The 17,540-nt window shown below is 38.2% G+C and overlaps 1 protein-coding gene across 35 annotated transcripts in view; it reads right to left on the bottom strand.

The window, feature by feature from the left end:
- ehmt1b (euchromatic histone-lysine N-methyltransferase 1b) overlaps nucleotides 1-16,308 on the bottom strand; it is a 48,044-nt gene extending 31,736 nt beyond the window's left edge. For 15 of the 35 annotated variants that reach the window (NM_001172564.1, XM_073934398.1, XM_073934378.1 and 12 more), the window contains 1 exon segment: nucleotides 16,248-16,308. In NM_001172564.1, the coding sequence (NP_001166035.1) occupies nucleotides 16,248-16,268 (21 nt within the window). In that variant the 5' untranslated portion in view covers nucleotides 16,269-16,308. 35 annotated transcript variants of the gene reach the window in all.
- Between the last annotated feature and the right edge of the window lie 1,232 nt (nucleotides 16,309-17,540).

Raw genomic sequence — 17,540 nt, forward strand, 5'->3', positions numbered from 1 at the left:
CAATATCCCACAGAATCTGAAAAAAAGAATGCTAAACAGAATCTAATAGCTAAAAACGAAGAGTATAAGAACCATGTAAAATTGTGAAAACCATCATCAAGAATTATTTATTTTAAACCACCAGGGTGTGCTTGAAAATGTTAGCTACACTTTTCAGGACACATGCGCCACGCTTGTAGGAATGCATATTTTTTTCCCGCCAAAAATAATACAAGAGAAACCAAAATGGCAGAAAATATGAGCCAGAAAGAAAAGGCTATGCTAGGCCACACTGCCCAAGCAGTTTTCACTGTAATAGATTCCCTTTTCCTGCAGCCATAGTCACAGCGCAATGTGTAGGAGCTTTCACACTGTAAGCAGAAAGCACTGTGCTACGAAACCTATTCGTTTCAATGGCTTGCACCACACAAGGGTGGTCGGTTGCTGCGGCTACCAAAACACAAGAGCAGTGGATTGCACAGTCAACTAATTTGCGTGGTCAAAGTTCAAAATAGCTCAATATTCCACTCATGTAAACATGAACCACATATGCTCACTGGAAAAGCAAAGTCTTTGCTTTATCGTACCGAAATGACATTTCTACTTGGTATACTTGTTTCTGCTACTTTCAATGCTGCTACTATACTGTCATGGCAGCGCTGGTACAATAACTCCTTCTGACTCATTTACTGTCAATAATTTATGGTCAATAACATGTGATTATTTTATTGGCTTGTCTTTATTTAAATGTACCATGTAAAATAATTTGATTCATTTTTTTTTTTTTTTGCCCTTGCTGAAATAAAAATCTTAAATGATAGGGTACATGTTTTTTTTTCATATGGTATGGTCAAATAATTCTATATCAAGTACTACAATACAATACATAAGCTTGTATAATAATTCTTTCTTGTATTTTATTTTCCTCCACTTTCAGGAATCATGTAGTTCTAAATGGTTAAACTCATTTTCAAAACCACATTTTCATATGACACTAATATTGTCCAGCAATAAAAAGCAGGAGGCCTAAGCAGTTCATATAATGGAGGCCTGTATGCTTTCTGAAAGAAATCTGGTGCTCAAACAATAACAAGCACTGATTCTGATAGCAAAAGCTTATAAAATGCATAGATAATCCTTTGCATTTATTGTTCTACAGTCCTTGTTCACTTCTCCGAGACAGAAACAGTATATAGTTAAGAATACACTATATATCATGACTATAAATGCCCTGCATGATAGCTAAAAGTTTGCCGCAATGAAACGGATCTTAAGTATGAGAGGTTATGAAATTCCTTTAGATTCTGCAAGGCTGATTTCTCAACATGCTTTAAGGCCTTGCAACCTTGGCAAGGGTAAAAAGTCTCCCGATTGTCATTCCTCAAAATAAAGAGCACTTCTCACCACCTCAGAACAGAATTTAAATACAAAAGCCTCCATACACTACGAGTTTAACTGCCATATTGTAGTTACATCCTACCACTCACAAACCGGTTTTCTTGAAGCCATGTTTATCATATTAAAACTCTGAAGACTTCAGAAATAAATATTCTCTTCTTGGTTTTCTACAGCAGAATAATGGAAAAGGGAAGAGATACAAAAAGGAGTACAGAGAGCAGTGTGTCTATTTAAGATCCATTTAGACACCTATGTTTTCTTTGCATTTCTCTGGATGTACAGCTTGGATTTAATCACATGCTCACAAAAGAAATTGCAATACAATACATAAGCCTGCACCCAAAGTTGTGCTTTGAGAAAATAGATCCAGATGGCTGCAGGCATGCAAATGGGCTTCTTACAAATGCCGAAGCATTCTAGTATTCACCTCAATGGAATCTACACCAGGACCAGGGAGCAAAACAAAGCTCATTGCCAGCAAGGAGAACAGCACTGCTGATTATACGAAGCCGATGTCAGCATTCGGGTATCGAGAAAACCAAAGAATTCCTTGCATAATCAGCTTGATTTGCATGGTTGCTTATGTTCATCCCACTTTTAAGATCTTCCTTCCTCGCACTGAAGACAAATGCAAACACAATGCAGGAAACCATCTGTTAAAACCAATAATTGCCTTATTTAAAGACTGGATGGGATGTTCTGCTGGATTTGAGAAGGCCACAAACTTGATGAATGAACCGATCTACACATTTTCCTTTTAAATGGATCAAAAAATCACTAATATTCTTGTCAAAAAGACAATTAATGAAGTAAATGACTTAAAAAAAAGGTTGAGCTGAACACAAAATCCTTCCAGGAAAGTCTTCAAAAGTTAGATTTAGGATACGCAATGAATCAAATCTGCAAGAGCTTAGATTGTTAAAAAGCGCAGCTTCAAACAGACCTGCTCTTCAGGTCCTAGAACTGATTAACAGTTTATCAGAAAGAGGACAGGTCAATCAGATATCATCCAAAATCAGAAGAAACACTTATTTCCAGACTACAAGAGAGTAGAATCCACTTCTTTCCAATAACCTACAGCAAACCAGTTGGTAATAGATATCTGCCAATGCTTGCTCCTTTGACCACAAAAGCAAAAATGGAGATGGAAATAATCCTGATCATCAAAATGCAAACCTTCCAGCAACATGGCTGTACCTGCCTTAAGCAGTGGTCTTCATTCATGGGGGAGGAGGAAACAAATTTGCACTCTCCAAACGACTAGCTATCTTCCCACACATGCACCGTCCCTGAGCTCAGGTCACATGACCAGCTCTCTGTATAAAGCTCTGACATGGCCCACACTGAGCATGCTCAGATCGAGCTCTACTGTTCTACACGAAGAAGGAAGAGCAGAAAAAACAACAGTGCAGCCATTTCATGGAATGGGGTCTGGCTACAGTCAATAGGCTTTTTGGAATCTTAACCGCTGTTACTGTTACTCAATCTTTTAGATATATTGAAGGCTTCTGATTAAAACCAAAAAGCAAACCATAAACAGCACCTTTTTTGGCATGATATGTGTTCAATGTTTCAATGGTTTCTGAACTGGCAAACATGTGCATTTTCACATAAACATGAGTTATTATGTGTCAAACGGTTTCCTGTGATACAAAAAACTAAAACTTAGTTACAAGTCATCTATTTGAAAGAAAGCAGAAAAGCTCCTAAACTGAACCAGTGAGTCTTAAAATGCTTAAAAAAAAAAAACTATTAGGTTGAAGATGTCCTTTTAAAGAACAATGTGAACTTAATATCACAGTCTCTTACAAGGCGTTTCAGATATATTGTGTTGATTGTACAGATACATTTGTGGCAAACAATTAGCTGTTTTGAAATCTATTGTAAACAGGAATTGCTCATTAAAAATGTCCTGTGAAAACAATTAATTATTACGATTATTTATATATGAAAACCCCTTAGAGGAAACACAATGACAAAAAGAGGATGAGGTCATGGTCTAATGTAGTTCCCCTTGATTACTGCAAAGTAACTGACATGGGTAGTAGGGTTGGGCTATGTCGAAAATTTGGCATTGTACGATGTCTAATGTGAAACATCGAGATGGAAGACTGCATCGTCGTCGTAGCCGACGGTGAATTAATTATTTATGAATAATTAATACATTTATAATGAATTATTTGTATCCTACTGTTTCAACTACCTGACCTGCATGGTCTTTGTTTTACACAGAACCAAATCGTAAATAAAGGTAAGTTACACACAAATTACCACCAGTCAATCATTTTCATGGGACTCTGGCATGAATTTACAGAGTGAGCTGTGTCGTTATAATGGTGTCGACAAACTTGGTTGATAAAAAGTTACACAATTAACAGGAACCAGCCAACAGGATCTGAGGTTTTTGCTAAAATTAATAAGTACAAGAGTGAAAGCAAAAGATTGAAGCCGTGTACTGACGCTGTGACACGTTACCTGATAGATTAAAAAAAGTTAGATAGAGACAAGATTAATTAAACAGCGCCTCACTATAGTTGTTAAACTTGATATCTAGCGGTACATCCTTGATAAACTGTCCGATGTGCACTGCTCTCTGGGGTTTTGTGCTCAAAGCACCTGGGGTCCGTTCTTCGTACCTCGCTTAAATGATCTAAGATTATTTGGCAGATCCTAGATCTTTTCATCTTGATAACTGATCTCTCGCTAATTTGGTTCTTCAAACAAGTTCGCGAATCAGATTAGAATGTCTGGATGAACTGATCTGAGATCGCTGCGTGTGTTATGAAGGACAGATCTATCGATCCTCGAAATCATGATCAGCAATGCAACGATTGGCTGACGGCACAGCAGCGTAATGACATCATCTGATTAATATTCAATTATCCATGTGAGGAAAATTACATCAAATTAGCAGTAAACGCAAGAACTTTCCACATTTGTTGTGAGCTGCAGGCTTTACACTTTCATGTGTCAAGACAATAGTATTCATCATGTATTTCAATGCAAATCAATGTATTTAGTTCTACATTTAGAAAATATTTTCTTCATTATAGTAGCCGTTTTTTAATCGGTGTAAAGAATAACTGGTTGTTTACAAAAGCATTTTCATATTGGTAAAGGCGTCTGCAACTTTTGTGAAGCATCAAATCACTGGCATATTAACTATCAAAACATGTTTATGACTGCATAAATGTATTATTGCTTTAAAAAAAATAATCTATTATACACAATTTGTACTAAAGCGATCTAAAAAGTTCATATCAATAAGTTTTCTCTTTGCACCAGATGGCAGTCTTTGTATTTTCATTTCGAGTGCAGATTCCATACATTTTATTAATATGTATAACTTTATTTATTTTATTAATGACTATAACTTTATATATATATATACCATTTTCCCAAGTGTATATAACTACTACTGTAAGAAAATATCAGAATTCGGAACATACTTTCTGTATTATCTTTGCTTGAACTGAGCCGATCTAATCCTGTTTATATGAATTAAACCTGCTCCCGATCAGGTTTGACCTAGCAGAACTGTTGCCATGACAACATCTCTCGGATCAGCTTTGAAGAACGAAACGATCCTGGATCGTGTCAAATCGTCAATATCCAAATCCAGCTAACTGAGTAATCCACGTACGAAGAACGGACCCCTGCTGACTGCCTGGAGCTCAGATGTGCGCATCCGCTGCAACGCATTGACAGAGTGTTTGTGTGTGTGCGTTTGTGTATGTGGTCACATGATGTGCGTTTTCATTGGTATAGTGTGGAAGGAGGGCTTTTCAGAAAAGCAAGGTGAAACGCCAGTGTGGATGTGAATAGTTTTCGTTCTAAAATGGCATTTTAAAACTAGGACGTGTTAGTGTAAACGGGGCTGTGTGTATTTTTCGCAAGTAGGTTGCTGCTGCGATGGGGAAGAGGGTCACAACCTAATGGGTAGATGATCTATAAAGTCTTCAAGCAACAGTGTAATCTAAAAAAAAAAAACACTGTGGTACTGTGATCCTTGCTCCTTTAAATGATACACTGAAAATGTCAGAACTCCACCCAGGGGTGTGAATAATTTCGACCTTGACAGTACCCTTGGGGTGTGAATAATTTTGGGCTTGACTGTATTTATTGAATAATTTAAAGTAGGGGTGTAAAATTAATTGTTTTTTCGGTGCACCGTGATGCAGACGCGGACAATTCTGTATCGGTTCAGTAATAATCATAGCCGGTTATTATGTACGGACGTCATTTATCTTATATGCGCTCTGTTGCGAGGGAGGTGAGCGCCGGTATTTACAACACTTAGGAGCCAACTCAGGGCCGGCCTGTGGCATAGGCAGTATAGGCAAATGCTACTAAGGGCGTTGTACATCCAGGGGGCGCCAGAAATGAGCACGGTTAGGTCGGTTTTGTTTCCGATATTTCTGACATATTCAGTTATAGCGGCAATAACTCAAAAACCTCTTACCCTAAAAAGATCTAAAGTGCGTTTTCTACAAAAAGACAAATCTGGTTATGTTTCACAGCTGTCTATTCCTTTTTTTTTGCTCGAAATTACGACCACTACTCCCTTTAAGCCCTCGCAATATTTGTTAAGCCGGGGGAGCTCGCGCAGAGCCGAGCTCTCAGTAAGGGACCGTCGGAAAAGTGCATCTTTTTTTCAATTTTTTATTTTTTTGCTCCGCTCAGCGCGAGCTCTCCTAGCTAAACGCATATAGCGAGGGCTTAAGCGTGTGTGTGTGTGTGTGTGTGTGTGTGTGTTTGTTTGGTGCTGTCTATGTTTGTGTATGTGTGTGAATGAGAGTTATAGCCTCCCCCCAAAACATAACACTGTGTATGAAAAGTATAGTCAATGCACCATGATGCACCGAGATATCGACTTGAACCGAATCGATGGCATGATAATCATAACCGAACCGTGAGACCAGTATACAGTAGGTTCACACTTCTAATCTACCGCATGGAACAAAATGGCAAAAACAGACATTTATCTGGAAAAAAAGGCTTAACACTCCCATGAGGTGGTTTTTCCAAGCAATTTTAAAAAGGAATATTTCGCAAACCTACAATGGAAAAAACAAAACATTTTTACATTTTTGGGTGGCATCGCATACCAATTAAATTATCTGATCATTCTTTTAATTAAACTTTTGCAGAATTATTAGATTCCAGTCAACAACAAAAAATGGCACCATAGAAGTAGGGCTTAATCGAAGATGCATTTTGACAGTGAAGCCAGTTCGGTTATAAGCAGTAACTCTTCATCACTTGCTTTCAGATTACATCAGCCGATAAAGCGTACATGCAGTTTCCATGCAAGAGCGCCCTCTGGCCTTTGGAGAAGATTTACTACTCGTTACAGAGCCCTGTTTTATTGACAAGATGTGCAGGAGAATAACAGCTTTTGCTAAATTGCGATCTTGATTTAAATGTTACATTTTGGTGCAGTCGTACTTGTCAAAGCCTTTCTCCATTGTGTTTTTTTCCAAGTCTTAGGCCATGTCCACACGTACACGTGTATTTGTATAAACAGTTCTCCTCACTTTAGTTTTATTTAAGAATCTCTTTCCAAATGCAAAAACGCTATGTTGCATGTAATGGGCATGCCGAACCAACAAGTAGAGTTGTGCAATTAATCAAAAATCCGATTTCGATTTTGGCTTCTAACGATTATGAAAAACCATTAATCGAGATAAACGATTATTGCATCATATACTGCGCCCTCTCCAGTTGTACACATTTGTTGCTTAGCAAAGCTCAGTTCCACGTGAAAAGGAATAAAAGCATGTACTGCAATAAACTTTTGCAGCACTGGATGCACATCATTCAACAATGTACATTCCAAACTTTCATATTTTTTAAAGCGCGAAAGAGCAAATGCTGTTGGGTGTGTGCGCGCCACGCTTAGCCTCGGAGACGAGCAGAGCACACACATCTAATGCCATCTTAATGCGAGCGCTTCAATGGTCAAATACATGTACATTTGTGTCAAAGCACAGTGTTTAGTGATTATTCATATTAACCCTCATTTGTTTAATAAACAAACAAGTTGAGAATCAAAAGACATGTGAACGAAAAACCATATCAGAGCCGCACTATTCTTAAAGTGAAAGCATGCAATAATCCTGCTGCCGCCTGTTTTTATCATTAGTCAAACAACAAATGAAGAAAATCCCTCACTGTTCTTGGCTGAAGGACTTTTGTAGCTAGTTTTTTTCTTACACTGAAGATGCTTAAAAGCAGTTTAAACATTTAATAACTGATTTCTTTTATCTTCGCTATGATGATAGTACATTATATTTTACTAGATATACTAATATTCAGCTTAAAGTGACATTCAAAGGCTTAATTAGGGTAATTAGGCAAGTCTTGTATAACAGTAGTTCCTTCTGTAGACAATCCAAAATATATATTGCTTTAAGGGGCTAATAATATTTAGCTATTAAAAAAGGTTTCAAAATATTTAAACCTGCTTTTATTCTAGCCAAAATAAAACATATAAGACTTTCTCTAGAAGAAAAAATATTTTAGGAAATACTTTGAAAAATTTCTCTGTTAAACATCATTTGGGAAATATTTATGTATAAACAAATTCACAGAAGGGCAAATAATTTTGACTTCAACTGATAATCGTTTATAAATATATTTATATAAATATAAATATGATTTTTCCTATTATCGAGCAGCCCTACCAACAGGTGGTGATATTGACACTTTTATGCTCAGTTTACACCAAACTTAAGACAAAGACTGCGTCCGAAACTGCCTACAACTCAGTAGGTATTGCATTTGAATTTAAACGTACTACTTGGCCGTTAGAAAAGTATGTTCTATACAGTATGAATGTAAAAAGTATGAATGGAATTCAGACGTACTACATCTGCCATTTTGTCATGGTCACGTGACCTACCTGCGTCAGTTGTGCGCTTCATTCCCATTCATGAATTCTCTCGCGGGGCATCATGCAATAGCGCAGCGTGCATGGATGCGCACTCCAGAATCTCGCCGGAAGTAGTCCTGGTACTTCTTGCATACTGATTTTCAAATTCTATGAATTCGGACATACTACTCGGCTCGCATACTGATTTTAGCGTACTATATAGTATGGAAGTATGCGGTTTCAGATGCAGCCAAACTTAATTGAATGCAATTTACTTGTGAAATAGTTAAGTCAATGTGAGTCAAATTTGTGGCTGCTCAAGAATATAAGACACTTCCCTTGCCGTTTATGTCTGTCTGAGTCATGCATACATCTTCAATTAAAAGTTTAGTGCCTTGACTGCACTACAAGTAAACCTGCATATCTTTGTACAAACTTTGAAATATTTTTCGTGGAAGGATAGGTTTTAATCAAATAAAAATTGGATACTTGAAACATTATTAATTGATAATTGAAACAGAATTTAAACACCGCTGATTGGCCATTGTGTTCAAGTGCTCAACAGAAATGACAATGAGGCCCGTGAAGGTCATTGGTTCACCGCTCTATAACTGATGTTCACAGATACAGGATCAATGGGCTGTTTTAAAGTCACGTCAATCAGCTGGTCTGTCTAAGCTGACATATTAGCGATCCGCTGATGGATCGACTGATCTACGCGGCTTTGAAACAAGCAGCTTCATGTCCCTGCATCTGTGTTTGCACTCAGTGAAAAGCGGTGAAGAGTTGTAAACTGATAACATTTAAGGCCAATCACAGTCGTTTCTGTTGAGCACAATGGCCAATCAGCTGGGTTTAAGAATGTGCGCAGCAGCACTCAGCATGGATATAGACATTTTTAAAACGTCAGTACCAATTGGTACCAAAGTAAGTACTTTTGACAACACCATTTCAGCTATTTACAAGTGACATGTGAATGGCTGTGTAAACAACAAGAGCAGAAATACAGTAGATTCTACATGTCATGCTAGGTGACTTCAGGAATTGGGAAAGGATGCCAAGGGCGAAGCAGTGGCGCAGTAGGTAGTGCTGTCGCCTCACAGCAAGAAGGTTGCCGGGTGGCTGGTTCGAGCCTTGGCTCAGTTGGAGTTTCTGTGTGGAGTTTGCATGTTCTCCCTGCATTTGCATGGGGTTCCTCCGGGTTTCCCCCACAGTCCAAAGACATGCGGTACAGGTGAATTGGGTAGGCTGTAGTGTGTGTGTGAATGTGTGTGTGGATGTTTCCCAGAGATGGGTTGGGGCTGGAAGGGCATCCGCTGCGTAAAAACTTGCTGGATAAGTTGGCGGTTTATTCTGCTGTGGCGACCCAGGAATAATAAAGGGACTAAGCTGACAAGAAAATTAATTAATGAAAAGGATGCCAAACAAGTGGTACGATATATTTTGGTACCTTTGACAGTAATGTAATGTGTAATTATATAGCACTTTTATCGTTTATGGCTATACACCCAAAGCACTTCACAATCATGAGGGTGGTCTTTTCACACCACCACCAGTGTACAGCATCCCCTTGGATGATGTGACGGCAGCCACAGGACAACAACGCCAGTGCGCTCACTACGCTATAGGTGAAATGGAGAGACAGCGATAGATGATAGAGCCAATTTAGTGGATGGGGATGATTGGGAGGCCATGATATGTAAGGGTCTATTAAGAAAATTTGCTGCTCTCACTAACACCACTTCCAACAGCAACCTAGTGTTCTTATGTGGCCCCCCATCCAGGTACTGACCAGGCTCAGCCCTGCTTAGTTTCAGGGTGTACTCACACTATGTACAGTTGCCTTGAACCCTGCCAAAGCACGCTTTTTCCCCCTCTCGTCCCACCTGACGCCCCGCACTCACATTACATTCGGGCCTGGGCACGCTTACGTCATCGATGATGTAATGTTCAGTAGAGAAGCGCTCTCGCTCGGCACAGTGGAGATTTCTCTAGTTATATTGTTTTAGTCATTTGGGATGCGGTGGCACACAGTCAAATATTTTGCCAAACAGATCCGCCCATTTTTGATGCTCATAAACAGTCATAAAGTCCTGATGCTGCAGGAAATAGTTTGCTGAGGCGCAGCTGTGGTGCAGTAGGGGGTTTGCGTCTTTAATAAACTACGACAATTTGCGTTTATTGAACGGTAGGAATGATTAATAAATCCATATGAAACAGTCCCTTAAAAGTCACGTCTTGCTTTTAGTTTCGGGCTTAGGCGCGTTTTGCACTCACACACAACCATACCCCGCCAAAGCTCAAGTGAACCGCGCTCAGGCACACCTCTTCCAACCAGGCCAGGATCAGCCAAGTGAACCGTACCTGAGCTTGATTCAGCGCCCTCACACTTCTCAAACGATCCGGGAAACGGGCACGGTTCGGATAGCATAGTGTGAGTAGGCCCTCAGTGAGTAACCGGTCTTGGGCTGCAGGATGATGTGGCTGTAGAAAAAGAAATAAATGCGTACCATACTGTACTGTACTACATCTGACTGTACTGCTCAGAGGAATCGAGCCAGTAGATAATGTCCTGTTACTCAAAACAGCAGAAGCGGCTCAACCAATTTGAGGCAATCCTCTTCCCCAACCTGAGGCCACGGCACGCTGCTGACGTTTTCCTTGGATGTCTCTGTGCTTTGTTTCAAACAGAGGTAGTCACCCATGTGCATCCGTCCGGGGGTTATTTATCAGTGCACAGTGCTTGTGACTATACAAAATACACTAACTCTGAGGAGAAGAAACTGTTGAACATCCTATAATTTGTTGCGCTTAGATGCATGTCACAATTAAAGAAAAGAACTGTCGATACTTGCACTGCAACTAGTTACTTTGCGGCAATCTCTGGCGGAACTTATTTCTTAATTCAGCTTCTGTTTAATTGGTCGCCATCACCGCCTGCTCCCACAATACTTTTGTTCAACTCCAGCTCTTACACCAGTGGTCACCAAACTTGATCCTGGAGGGCCGGTGTCCTGCAGATTTTAGCTCAAACCCTAATCAAACACACCTAAACAGCTAATTAAGGTCTTACTATGCATGCTTGAAATATCCAGGCAGGTGTGTTGAAGCAAGTTGGAGCTAAACCCTGCACGGACACCGGCCCTCCAGGACCGAGATTGGTGACCCCTGTCTTACACAAACACTGTAACATCGTATATAAATTGCTTTTATCAGGAAGCTGCGATAATTTTATGCTGTGTTGAAATTGTTTTTGATTGTGCACTCACTGTTCACTTTCACATTCATTCTTCTTCGGCTTAGTCTCTTTATTCATCAGGGGTCACAGCGCCACAGCGAAATAAACCACCAACTTGTTTTTTAATGATTAATTTTTGGCCTTTATTAGATTGGACAGTAATGAGACAGGAAGCGAAGTGGGAGAGAGAGGCGGGGTAGTGTTGGGAAATGGCCTCAAGCTGGGATTCGAACTCGGGACGCCCTCAAGTGCTACTGCACCAAATGTCAGCGCACTCACTACAAGGCAAATGCGCCGACATGAACCGCCAACTTATCCAGCAAATGTTTCACACAGCGGACGCCCTTCCAGCTGCAACCTGGTACTGGAAAACATCCATACACACCTATACACTACGGCCAATTTGTAGTTTATTCAATTCACCTACAGCGTGTGTCTTTGAACTGTGGAGGAAACCAACACCAACACAGGGAGAACATGCAAACTCTACACAGAACTGTCAACTGGCCCAGCTGGGACTAGAACCAGCGACCATCTTGCTGTGAGGCGACAGTGTCAACCACTTGGCCACCCTGTCACTCTGCTTTCACATTCATATACAAGATATTTGTGAGGGTAATGAGAGTGGGGGCAGTAAGTAGTGAACATGTAATACAAGTATGGTCAAGCAACATACCAATAATTGCAGCAAGCCTTGTAACTCTACCATTTTTGTTAAGTTTCAATGGGATTAGCAATCCCAATGGAGCACTCTACTTTTTGGGGTTTTTGTACATGATTTTAAATTCTTCAAACTATAGTACACCGATTCCCAGCTACTTACTTAATGGCCCACTGATTCTCAGATGATATTTTTTTCTCTACAGGATTGGCAGTTAGTTGGGTGGAATCTTGTAAATGAGCTACTCTTACTGTTGCTGTAGTTGTAGCATCCATTTCAAATGTAGTCAGTGCTGAATCTCAAATGCAAATATGCATATGGCTGCCTGCCATTTAACTGATCTATGCCATGATATGGTACCACAGACGTGAGTCAAACTTACGGCATGCAGAACTAGTTCCCAACAAACCTAGCACACTCATTTCAACCCAAATCTTCCATTTCAGTTTCAATAAACCACCAACAATGCAACAAAGTCTTAATCATCCAGAAAGGACTAAACATCTTTAAGAAGGGGCCGAAGAAAAATCTGAAGAATGGACAAACAGTCACATTTAAAGCAACAAGACTTTAAGCTTTCGGTTTCTTTACAACTTTCTGTTAAATGTCCCACTTGACAATATTGCAATGTGTTTTCAGTCACTGGTTTCATTTCAATATATTAATCAAAGCATGATTCACGTGTGCTAGACTACAATGAAAGACCGCTTAAACAAAACAATGGCTATAAAAGAGGTTATATACAGCAATTGCCCTATTTAATCCTGGTATTAAAAAAGATGCTTTTTTTTATCTGATCAATGCTAAATACAATTTTAAGCGTGTCCACCTTGAGAAGCAGTCGAAAATAAAACATCTATCTGGACTGCTTTTGCAGAGTAGATACTCAAGCCATCTCCTCTCTGCCAAATGACCCAAATCTCAAACATTAGAGGACACTGTTTAAATGCACAAAGAGAAAGTATTTACATTTACCACATGAAATAGTAAGTTTGGTGTGAAGTAAAAAAGCACAAAGCCAATCTTTACCAATCTCTTGCCAATCCTGTTAGTTTGTTAAATGTAAGTTAATTGGATGTTAATGGCACAGAAAAACACTATCTTGATCATTTAAAGTGCGTGTAAAATGGAAGTTGCACCACACTTTTATTACAGTATGATGATGTATTTCTGAATGAAATTAAATATTGAGAAGGAAGTGGGAATTTGTTTTTGCGCAAGTCACATTTCTAAGTATCATGTTTAAACTGTATGTTCCCTAGTTTGTTTGTTTGTTTGTTTGTTTTTTCATAGATCTGAGGTAAACTACCTGTTGGCGCTAACAGTATGCCAAAAAATGTCACATAAATTGGAATTTTAACTTACATTGGTAACATTTAACACTGAATTAAGCAAATAAAAAGCACCTGAGGTTATTACTGTCCCACTAGTTTATGCTGTTGTTCAGCCGGGACATCACAAAAATAGAAACGGTTTCTAAAATTAAGCATTGCCATCATGCATGGTTGGACAAAACATTTATCATGGGAAAAAATGTGTAGCAGTCCCGCAAAGCACATAGTTAAGAATATGATTTACGACTAACAATTTGTGCTTAAAGCACTAGTAAAATAATTATTGTTCATTTTTATTACATTTAGACTTTAAATTGACAGACACCAAAAACTGTGGAGAAAATGTCTAATAATTAATGTTGTGGATGCTAATGTTTATCATTACAGTGATTTTTTTAAAGTCAGTTTTGGTGAGTGTGGGTCTTAAAATGCTCACTTTTGTTAACAACGCCTTTCATTGAAAATCTAATTGCTAAAGGACTAAAGATTACCATTTTCTCTTGGATGATTTGAGTTTCATAAGGTTTAACCAAAGACGTTTTCAAGTTTTTGTTTCACAATGAATGTTTTTCACCCACTTAGGGCATAGACAGGCATTTGGCCAAAGTCTGCCTACACAGAATACTTATACGAGACACAAAAACATTTTAAAACAAAGGTCAGCTTGAGTCAATCAATGGATCCAGTCATTAATGTAAGCGCAAATTCATGGAGTCTCAATGCTCAAGTCAATAAAAATGGAATTATGATGGATTAAAAGCAATATAGCAACATTCGTCAATAACTTCATTACAAAAGCTTGGTTTTTTAAACTCTTGGGAAAAAATACTTTACAAAAACAGTGACATCAGTGTTGGAGAAAGTTACATTTGAAAGTAATGCATTACAATACTGAGTTACTCCCCAAAAAGTAACTAGTTGCGTTACTTTGTATAGTAAGTAATGCATTACTGTACTTTTGAGTTACTTTCATACCTACCTGAGGTTTGATCTCTTTCAGAGCTTGCAGGGTTTTTTTTTTTAATAGAGGAGCGCTGCATTTAATAAACACTGTATAACCTACACCTTTATCACTTAAAAACTCTAATAAAAAAATTAGAATAATGGTACCTTCTGAGAACTTCATGACACTATACATGCCATATATGCAAATTAAATAAAGTTGAAAGCAATGTGCATCTTGTTCCGTAAAATCACTGTCCATTGAGACCATCTCCTTTTCTTCCATGTGTTCAAAACTATGAGGACAGAAATGTAAGGCTGTGTCATATTGGTTTCTGTCTCATTTTCTCATTGAGTGTACTTAGATGTGATTACACTCATTTTAATTTAAGTAATAAGTTACTTTACTCGTTACTTAAAAAACTAATTGCTAAGTAACTCGCGTTACTTGTAATGCATTACCCCCAACATTGAGTGACATACAGTCTTCCACCACACCATACTTTTCCTCATACCATCCAACAAAAATACTTGTAGACTCAATCACAAGGCTCCCCCTGTCGGTTAACATTTGCAGATTCACTCCAACAAATAAGCATGGTTGTGTGTTTGATTACCTTAAAGTTTTCCGTCTATTAAGAATTAGTTAAAATGCAAAACAAACATTTATGTCATAAATAAAACTGCAAGGCTTTTAAAATAATCTAATAATCTAATATACAGTCACAACATTTCTGAATGCCTATTCCTATGAGACTTCCTAAAGTGGCTACTCCTGTCAAAATGACACCCTATTTAAATATGTACAATACTTAATTAATAGTTTATATAATAATATGAAATTATTCATTAGATCAAATGTAAATCAACTAAGAATTAGATCCGCTAACGTGCCTCTGGACAAAAATAAATAAATCACAACTACAGAACTTGTGAAATATCATACACGATTAAATCAGATGCTTTATTTGCTTACTATATATATATATATATATATATATATATATATATATATATATATATATATATATATATATATATATGCACTATTTATAAAGCAAATTTACATTAAGAACTTTTCAGATTTCAAAATTACTACATAAAAGGGTCTCTTTTTATCCAAGGATATCACACTACACCTTTCCAGGAAAGCACACGTCAATAAAAATAATTTTACATACGTTTACATATATATGCATCATATAACTTCATTTTAACCCAATATCACTGATGTTGACAACTGCTTTAGCACCAAGTAGCCTTAGCCACAGCTTCCTGCACGAGCCACGCTGCAAACTACAGGTATCTCTTAAATATTCCCAAACACAAGAGTACAGCGGGCTCGGTGTTTGTCCGAGCAGCGAAGGGAATCATTTGTGGCTGATGTACAATAATATAATGTGCACTAGTGTTGTATTTACGATAACACCACAGCAGCATCTGAAGCCGGATAGAGCCCCGGAACCAGCATAACAATCACCTTGCCGTAAACTAGCAGCACAGTACGGATGTATTCAGGTTTCCAGGCAACAGCAGCCGCACTGCAAAAAATGAAGAGGCCGCCCCATTATTTGCCTTCACAAAGCTTCACTCGCACTTGCTCGCACAAAAGCACCGAGCTTTCGCATCGAAACAGACCGACAGGCGGGCTCTTTGAAAGACTCGTTACGGAAACCTGCCCGGGAGAGCCGCTGGAAGATCACCCGGCTGCTATAGGTGCCTCAAAAGGTCTATCAATCAGTAACTGTGTCAAATTGAGTAAAGCATAACGATAACACAGATGAGCAAAGTTAAAATGTGGAATCGCTGCTCTGCTCTTACCTCAGTTTTCATTGAAGCCATGGCTCCTCAGCCTGAGACCCCGCCCACTCACGCACACGTCACTGATTCATTTTTGTTCCGAGCTATGTGGAGTAGTGAATTCCCAGCTCATTTCCAAGAATCGGTTCTTTTGAACTGCTTCAAAGAATTAACAGCGATTCGTGTGTTACGCTTTGACGCCATCTACATGCAGACAATTGCTTACCATCAATGTTTTTTTTATTGCAAAAATAGGCAGATAGAAATGCAAACAGATTGAAGTACGGTACATGCAAAGCAAATGTTACTTTTTTTGCAACAAGTGAAATGTCACAATTTTATAAAGGAAAGACAATGAGAAAGAAAGGGGGCACATGAAAAAATAATACAAATTAATGCAGAATATTAAATAAAGCACATGCTTTATAAGTTTTAATTGCTTTCTTGTTATGAGACTCCGAGATTTACAAATAACGTGTAGTACAGACGTCTCTAATTGTATTATTACACTGTAAAAAATCCTGGTTGCCTTACATTTTTAAGCTGAATCAAAACAACATTATGAGTTCATTGAACTTATGTTAAACTGTCTTAAAACAGCTTGCATAACTTAAAATTAAAATTAAGTTAAAACATGATCAACTTAAATAAGTAAAATGAACTAAAACACATGCTGTCAGGACTAATTGCTCATATATTTTTTTACAGTGTAGCAATTTTGAAGTGTTAATACAAACTAAAATACATGATGTTAATTAAAATAAATAATATCCTATATTAAATTACAAACTCAATCATCTGTTCTTGATTTGGAATCAGACATGTCTGAAAATATGTTTTTAAGCCCATATAAAATCTGCACTTGCAAAAATTCGCAGATTCCGGCCATGGTGCAGATGCAATCTGAGCTGCATGCAATGCTTTTTAATGGGCTCACCTAACCCCACCCCTAACCCTACCCGTCACAGTGGCGTCACTAGCTCTATTGAGTGCATTGTGTCTGACAATGCATCGATGAGAGATGCAATCTCAGCTTGCAATATAAAGACTGCATCCACATACTATTACGCAGAAATTCCAGCCCATCATTCAATCTATTTATTTGGGCTACTGTAAATATATATGTTTCCACTTTTCATAATAAGATTAGTATTATGAATAATATTCAAATATTAAGAAAACTTTTGTATAATACTTTTTAGTAAATTAATATTTTCTGTCTTTCAGTGGATGTATTAGACGTATAAAAGAGACCTCTAGCTTTGTCAACCAAATAAGTGTTTCTAATTAGATTTTAATTGTGAACTTTACATA

The sequence above is a fragment of the Danio rerio genome, chromosome 21 (genome assembly GCF_049306965.1).
Source record: "Danio rerio strain Tuebingen ecotype United States chromosome 21, GRCz12tu, whole genome shotgun sequence".
Lineage (NCBI taxonomy): Eukaryota > Metazoa > Chordata > Actinopteri > Cypriniformes > Danionidae > Danio > Danio rerio.